Below are 8,720 nucleotides of genomic sequence, written 5' to 3' on the forward strand. Positions count from 1 at the left end.
TCGGTCAAAGAACACAAAAAAGGCGCACGCGTTGTGTTTGACATTATCCCGCTTTATTTGACCTGCAACGAAAAATCACTTGTTGTTTATGATTTATTTCTGCAAATGCCACTACACGTCACCCTCACCCTATTATGTAGTGCAAAAACAGTACAAAGAAGTATTAAACAATATTTTCGTGAAAGATGTAAACAGTGTCATCAGGTGTTGAAAATTCATATAACAGCATATGTTCATGCATTCATTGAAAGAACTGCTTTTAGGTCAAATAATTAATGAGGAATACTTTTCCAAACGAAGACTGGATCCAGTTGGGCTCGGATCCTCCTCACCCTATGTTATGTAGTGTCCTCTGCAACAGTACAAAGAAGTAACATCGAGTGAAGCGGTGGGCAAAGATAAAATGGTAAAGGCATGTAAACATTCATCCACTCCTCGAAAAAATCTGCTTTGTCAGTCCTTCAGTGTGTAAACTGAGGAATAGTTGTCCCAACAGAGCTGGCCGCCGGCAAATTTATCACACAATGCAAAGGATAATAAAACACTTCAGCGCCATATTTGTTTATTTCGTGAAAGCAGTCGGACGATGACGTCACAAGGACGATCGGAAAATTCCGATCAGTCGGGACCGCTTCACCCTATGTTTCCTAATGCCGACCCTTTAGAGTTCGCTTTAGAGAAGTTGGGCAAAGCTGAGCTTTCTCTGAAAGAAGCGCAGTATGAAGCTTTAAAAAGTGTCGTGTTTGAAGGAAAGGATACCATTTGTATACTTCCTGCAGGATATGGGAAATCACTTATATATCAGCTTCTACCGCATGTATTTGACTATTTTCTGTCAAGTGAAGAAGATTCTTCATTGATTATCTTGGTATTGCCCCTGAATGCGTTGGTGCAAGATCAAATAAATAAGCTTAGAGGACACTTAAATGTTTGGATTCTCAAGGATCATCGTAACTATTTTTTTAAAAACAAAGACCGGAATGTTGGCTTATATAATATAAGCGCAATCCATAACACATGAGAGTCATGAAATAAAGGTTGTTATGATAATTGGATTGGACAACAGAATGAAGAGATAAGTAACAAAATGACCTTCACGATAACCAACATTAATTATTTCTCTCCGTCGTTCGAATAAATGATTTCTTTCATATATAGTCATTTATATTCTAATTCGCTCACCCGCTCAACCGAATATAAAACATTTATCATGTAATAAGCAACCACTTATAGGGTGTGTCAACACGAGCCGTGTACGACCCTCTTTATTATGTCTTCAATATCAACTGAATTACAAACAGTATATTCATAAACAATATGGCGCAAAATATAAGAAAAACAAAATTGCAACTGTATAGCACTAATATAACAATCAAAGCATAAGCTAGAATAATGCAAAAGCAAAACATGACAAGCCAAGACTTGAAAAATAAACCACTTGATAAAATATAGTCATTGGGTATTTAATTTAGAGGGCGAACTGAGTGCGGTCGTATGACTCGAATGAATACAAATCGAGGCCTCAGCATATATATACCCGACGCCCCGCTAATGAAGCATTGTGACAAAGTGTCACAAACACCCAAAAATGAGGTTACGTAACCCATGATAAATACATTTATATTCTAATTCGCTCACCCGCTCAACCGAATATAAAACATTTATCATGTAATAAGCAACCACTTATAGGGTGTGTCAACACGAGCCGTGTACGAGGCGAACTAAAAGAACGGGAAATAAATTAAATACCCAATGACAAAGAAACTGACAATAAAGCAAGAATATTATCCTTTATGTAGCCATCCTTAGCTTTATCTGACTTCCAACGACCGTGTCTCTTAAACAAACGATCAGAAATCTGGGCATTTGCTGCAGCAGAGGCGCCTCCCGCTCTAAGGCTATGAAGACCATAATCTAGTTTGGAAAGGCCAACGGCCTCAAAAGCAGAAAGCACTATCTCGCGCGCCCTGGAATACGACAATGGAGCAGAGCCGCGAAAACTGTAAGATCCATAACTGCTGCGAAAAGTAAGAGGACGGAAAATATAATCTTCACTGTCTTCCAAAAATGAAGCTACTGCAAAATAACGAAGAGTTAACGTTACAGGACAAGTAGGCTTAAGAGTTTTAGCAATGACCACCCAAGCCCCATCTCTATAAATGTCCGTCTTGCTACGTTGAACAAAAATTCTCATGAAGGAATCTTCAAATAGAAAATCACACCTGCGCAATTGAACTAACTCGTTAAAGCGGAAATACCCCGCGTAACCCAAAACACACAAAATGAGCAAACGTAAATCAGACAAACTAGCGGAAGCAGAGCCATAATGTGCAACCAAGCGCTGAATAACCTCAGGCGTTACTGGTTCTTTCTTTTTGACTGGAACACTGAGAAGCCTTTTGGCAGATTCTATTAATTGAGAAACAAAAGGTGAATTACATGGGTCGGGTTGGCCCGCTAAATCATGAAACCACTTAAGCCCGTAGTGAACTTCATCAATAATACTACAAGAAACCGATTCATAAATCAGACTAAGAAAAAACAAAGAAACATAAATACTAGAAGCGGGAAAAATTTTAATCTCTTTGAACTGAGAAGCCCACTTCCTCCATGAATTGAAACCTCTTTCATATTTCTTGGCGGTGTTAGCACTTTTGCTCTTTAGCAGCACTTCAGGGAGATCCTGACTTAATGTCTTAAGGCGACTGTCTTCCACATGTTGAAAACTAGGCTGCAAAGCCCCTCTGACAAAATCTGTGAGAACAACGATAACATTGCAAAAATAAATAAATATAACTTGCAATATAAAAGTTCTGTACAACTCTGCACAAACGCCACTCGGCGACAATTGAATCAATGAAGTAGAAAACAAGCCACTCGGCAAACTAGTTTCATTCGAAACACAGTCATGAAACAAGCTAACAAAAACTCTCTGAGCTCCTAAGGATAGTCGTTGACCAGTGAGAACAAAAACACTGCAATCAGAAGCCACTCGGCATAAAGGCACCATGCCTAAGAATAAGAAACGTAACAGCTAGCGTCAAATCTGACAGCTAGAACTGCACTGTTAAACTTATGAGAGCCAATAAGCGAATCCTTATAACAGCCAAGGGCAAATATCCCCGAGGGATCTGGAAAGTAAATGGACTCAACAACGTATGGTTGATGCTGGAGTGGGCTTGCAAAAAGAAATGGCCAAAAAGCATAAGACGGCCAGTAAGGGACCACTAAAGTCCCATAGGCGCGGCATGCAAGGAGATGTTGGATAACCCTTGTGATACAATGAACCGGCGGAACGAGCCAATTATTCTCAGCTGTCCACGAAACTGAAAAAGCATCAACAGCCTCTGTGCCCGGTACACGAAACCTAGAATTAAATCTAGGGAGATGGGCATTGGATGCATTAGCAAATCTATCAACAGTATGGGGGCCCCATACTAGATCTAAATGGGCAAAAAACCACTGGGTAGTATACCAATCGTCGAAATCGATAATGTTGCTAATCTCATCAGCACAAACATTAAGCTCTCTGGGAACCCATTGAGGGACAAACTGAACATGAAAAATCCGACAGAAATCAAAAATCTCAAGCGCGATAGAATGCAATTCTGCGTTAGGACTCCCTATCTCAACTATACGAACAGCCCCTTGATTGTCAGAGTGCCATTTAACTGACTTGCCCTGAACCGAATCCTTGAACGACGTTAAAGCAAAATGTACAGCTTTAAGCTCTCTCCATGTAGAGCTCTTTTTAGCCTCACATGGACTCCACATACGATGACATACTTCCTCAGTACCAACAAGGAACGCGCCACAGGCTACGTTACTAGCGTCTGAAAAACTAAGCAAAAAAGGCGCCTGGTAAGGCACTATAGCTCTAGAATTAAGACTAACAATATTGTTTTTCCAGAAAAATATTTCTGAAAGACAATCGTTATGATGCCCGACATTGAACCGGGAATCCCATGAAGATCTGGATTCTATAACCTTGTACAAAAACCGGGTCTTAAGACGAGTCAAATTACCCAATACCGGTGACATTGACATATCGTGGCCTGCGATCGAGGCACAATCCCGAGCAGTAACATACGGGGCAGATAGAAGGAATTTCTCTATAAGGGCAATGAAATTGGAAATACGCCTGTCGATAATAGAAAACGAACCAGAAAAAAGATTCCAGTTCAGACCCAACCAGACAAGCGACTGCGTAGGCTCCCAAAGTGATTTACTGGAATTCGCAACAAACCCTGCATTACTCAACGATGTCTGAACAAAAAACGAGTGCTCTTTAGTAATTTGCATAGATTCACCCTTACCACACCCGTCATCGAGAAACACAACTATCTTAATGCCACTAAGCCTCCAAAACTTAACAAGCGGCCTGAGGCATTTGGTAAAAATGTACGGGGCCGAACTAAGCCCAAAAGGTAGAACTGTAAAACAAAAATATTTGACAGTACCAGAAAAAACCCAGGAAAAACCTAAAAATGTCTGATGATCTGGGAAAATATCAAAATGGTGATAGCCAGACTTAAGATCAAAACTGAAAAGGAAATCACCCTTGTTGACATATGATAACAAGACCCTCCAATCTTCGCACTTGAACTTTTGCTTCCAAATAGACTGGTTGACATGTCTCAAATCAAGAATAAGCCTTTTCTTGCCTGACGATTGGATTGACACAGAGAGCGGGTTAACAACATGTGGGACAAAAGGTACCTCAACAACCGAGTGATTACCAACTAATTCAGATATAGCCGACTCGACAAAAGACGCATTATCCGAAGCTGACTTATTGTTATTCAAAAACGCCCTGCAAGGGGTACTAATAAAAGGGATGCGATATCCGAACTTAATAGTATCAGTAACAAAGTTATTAGCGCCAATGGTATACCAATAATCAAGCTTAGCCTTAAGTCTGCCCTTGAGTACAGGCAATACAGAATTCTGTTCGTATTCAAATAGATTGCGATCGTAATCGAAATCGACTAATGAACTAGAATCAATCTCTCTTAAAAATTCTAAATTGGAAAGATCCATTATAACAAGATATATGAATACTTAACTTAAACGCCAAGTTCTTGGGAAAACTTTCATTTACCTCCAGCGTTTGAGGAGAAACCAGAATTCGTCTGGCTGGAACTTGAAGATCTTGGTTGAGAGTTACCACGGCACTCGGACCTCCAATGACCTTGCTGACCGCAGGCGAAACAAATATCACCAGGCTTTGCTTTGCTAACAGACGTATAGGCACGAGAAGTGGAAGCAAAGTTGAAAAGACGCTGGCCAGCAAATGAAGTGGTGGTGGCAGAAGGTTGGCTTTGCTTGACTGCGGACTTCCCTTTCTGCTGTTGACGATCTTTACGTTTGCGAAGGGCTCTCTGCTCTGCACGCCGAATACGCTTCTCGTCCTCCGATCCACTAGCCAATTCGTCAGATAGATACTCGTTAACCAAATCCCAACCAGCGGCGGATTTATCTGCCAATCTGATAAGCTTGTTGCGTTTCTTGATGTCAGAATCCAATTCTTCTAGGCAACTGCGAACGACTTCAAGTTTCCTTTTACCTAGAGCGGTGGAAGCCGATTGAACCTTCTCCGCAAGGCCAGAATTGAAGTAGAACTGCTTTTTGTTCCCTTCAAACTTGAAGGAAATTTTGGACTCTTCTTTCAGCTTCTTAGCAATAGAGTCGCTGTTGCTTAAGGAATCTTCCTGGATGTCTCTCTTTAACGCGGTCAACTTCTTGTCAAAATAATCTTTAAAGAGAGCGAACGTCGAGGCTAAATCAGTAGACTGCTCAGACGTAGAAGGCGGAGTAGAAATCTGCTGCGAAGCGTCGCCACGAGGAACCTCGACATTTGGTTCATCGACGTTTTCGGTGTCAGACATAATTTAGAGGGCGAACTGAGTGCGGTCGTATGACTCGAATGAATACAAATCGAGGCCTCAGCATATATATACCCGACGCCCCGCTAATGAAGCATTGTGACAAAGTGTCGCCGAATACGCTTCTCGTCCTCCGATCCACTAGCCAATTCGTCAGATAGATACTCGTTAACCAAATCCCAACCAGCGGCGGATTTATCTGCCAATCTGATAAGCTTGTTGCGTTTCTTGATGTCAGAATCCAATTCTTCTAGGCAACTGCGAACGACTTCAAGTTTCCTTTTACCTAGAGCGGTGGAAGCCGATTGAACCTTCTCCGCAAGGCCAGAATTGAAGTAGAACTGCTTTTTGTTCCCTTCAAACTTGAAGGAAATTTTGGACTCTTCTTTCAGCTTCTTAGCAATAGAGTCGCTGTTGCTTAAGGAATCTTCCTGGATGTCTCTCTTTAACGCGGTCAACTTCTTGTCAAAATAATCTTTAAAGAGAGCGAACGTCGAGGCTAAATCAGTAGACTGCTCAGACGTAGAAGGCGGAGTAGAAATCTGCTGCGAAGCGTCGCCACGAGGAACCTCGACATTTGGTTCATCGACGTTTTCGGTGTCAGACATAATTTAGAGGGCGAACTGAGTGCGGTCGTATGACTCGAATGAATACAAATCGAGGCCTCAGCATATATATACCCGACGCCCCGCTAATGAAGCATTGTGACAAAGTGTCACAAACACCCAAAAATGAGGTTACGTAACCCATGATAAATACATATATTCTCGTATCACCAGAATGAAGAGAATACAAAACTCATTGGATACAGTTCCTGCTTGGTAGTACATCTTATAACTGGTTATTTACCTGAGCCAACTGGGACGTGCTGGTTTGAAAGTTCTAATAACTTCATCGATTGGCATAAATATATTTCTTTTCCAGTGCGGCCTCTTTCCACAGCGCTGCTTCAAAGTGACCCGAAACAACCTCCGGGTGGTGCAAAAATTACTTTTATGCTGAACCTGGCAAGATGAACAGGGCAGACAGCCATCTCCGATAAATTCGTTGGCTTTTATAAAAACGCATTCTTGCCAAAATTAATTCTACTTCTGTTTCAACTCCGGAAAATTTCAAGGACTCGGCTGTGATGCTTTGTAGGCTTGTTACACTGCTTGAGTGGTTTGACGGAAGTTGAGAAGCTAGTGCATTCGTCTCCGCCGTAAATCCCACCAACAATAGTCAAAAGACATCGTTGTTCTGTATGTCTGTGAACTTGCCCAACAATCAACTCTGGTTTTAGATTTAATGTTTTAGAGATATGGATAAGTAGATTTCTTTATTTAGAGAACGATGCAATATTTGCTTCCCGTGGGAACAGTTACTTCCGATTGGCTATCGAAGGATTATAAAGCTTCTCATCCTTAATAGAATTAATTTTTATGTTCCAGGTTGTATTGCTATCAAGTTATTTTCTATTTCTTCAGCAAGTTAACCGGGAAATCTAGCACATCGTTAAGTGACATATTTTAAAAGATGAATTTGTTATTGTGGCCAAGTCGCTCGTGCGTGACACAGATTAGAGAGCGAGTGAGAATTAATTTTATTTTTTGTTTGTTGTGGTGTTTGTTGATTTGTTGTACCCGTGTAGACAATATTTAACATCAATATATTTTTTAAAACGTTTTAAGCGTTGAAAATAGTTTAAAGCCTTTTTTATACAAACTTTGGCCGAGAAGTTAATTTATTCTATTATGCCATGTTATGTAAAGTTGTACATTTCAATGACGCTGAATTGTAATTTTCTCAAACTTTGATCGGCGTTCGTGCAAACGTTCTTCTAGATCCTGAAGATAAAAAACCATACACATAAAATTCAATGACTGTACTGTCTTTTGTCAAAGTATCAGTGGATTTGAGTCACTATCGGTCAGCTTTTTTTCTCGCTGAATTTGGATTATTTTGGACTTTTGCGTGATAGTGAAAAGTGTGTCTACTTCATCCGAGCTCAGTCGCGTCTCAGTTCGCTCACAAACGAGCAGAGACGAAAATAATTACTATGTATTGACAGAGGGAGAATCAATGTATTAAATTATACTAAAGAAAGTTTCACGGCTATGTAAATGTCTGTGCAGCGAGAAGCTGGAAAGTGCAAAATTTCGGGTTCTCGCATGGTGAAATGCAAGCCTCGGGTAGAGTGACCGTTTTTCGTGTTTGTTTTTTTTTTTTTGCCGTTATATAGAATATTTCAAAAACCTAACCTTATATCCTTCACATACTTACTTAGCTAAGGCCTTCAAACTAACAAAGTATGCGCAAAATCGATTTTTTTAACCGTGGCCACGATTTCTTTGATTTTTACTGACATTTACTCTTAAGCGCTATTAAAATTCCGTCTGATTTTGCTTTTACTCCGTATATATAAATGCGTTGGTTGTCAACCGCATTACAACTACGATAGCAATTTTTTTTTTTCGCAACTTTCGTGGAAGTCGTGTCGGGAGTCGTAAACTCCGCCATTGCCTCATATTTCAATTTCGCGCCGAAAAATAGCTTCCGGTCCGTGAAATAGACATGCTTTTACCAGCCAATCAAAGGTGGCCTCATTTGGATTAGCCCAGAGGTCCGCGTTCTTGGTACTGACCAAAAGAAAAGCGGGCTCTGGGGACGAGATTGGACAGTGTCCTACATTCGCAACTGTCGAATGTTGTATAAATATATGACGCATGCGCAACAGTTGGTGTTTTATTGAGTGCAAACGCGAGATTACATGTTTGAGGGTGACACTAAAATAGCCCATAAGCCACGACATAAGCCACAGAACGAAGATATCAGGTTTGAGACGATCGAGGGGGA

General features: G+C 40.7%; 2 protein-coding genes across 2 annotated transcripts; both read right to left on the reverse strand.

Moving 5' to 3' along the window:
- Positions 1–1,163: 1,163 nt before the first annotated feature.
- Positions 1,164–5,988, reverse strand: LOC146462881 (uncharacterized). Its single transcript, XM_085085029.1, has 2 exons — positions 5,102–5,988; positions 1,164–2,754 (listed from the first exon to the last, which is right to left on the reverse strand). Exons 1-2 carry the CDS (start codon positions 5,886–5,888, stop codon positions 1,742–1,744), a joined length of 1,800 nt encoding a protein of 599 aa, XP_084941155.1. The 5' UTR covers positions 5,889–5,988; the 3' UTR covers positions 1,164–1,741.
- LOC146462882 (uncharacterized) lies at positions 5,972–6,647 on the reverse strand. The gene has a single exon (XM_085085184.1). It carries the CDS (start codon positions 6,491–6,493, stop codon positions 5,972–5,974), a length of 522 nt encoding a protein of 173 aa, XP_084941310.1. The 5' UTR covers positions 6,494–6,647.
- Between the last annotated feature and the right edge of the window lie 2,073 nt (positions 6,648–8,720).

This window comes from Pavona decussata, unplaced genomic scaffold, assembly GCF_977016875.1.
Source record: "Pavona decussata unplaced genomic scaffold, jaPavDecu1.1 SCAFFOLD_184, whole genome shotgun sequence".
NCBI lineage: Eukaryota > Metazoa > Cnidaria > Anthozoa > Scleractinia > Agariciidae > Pavona > Pavona decussata.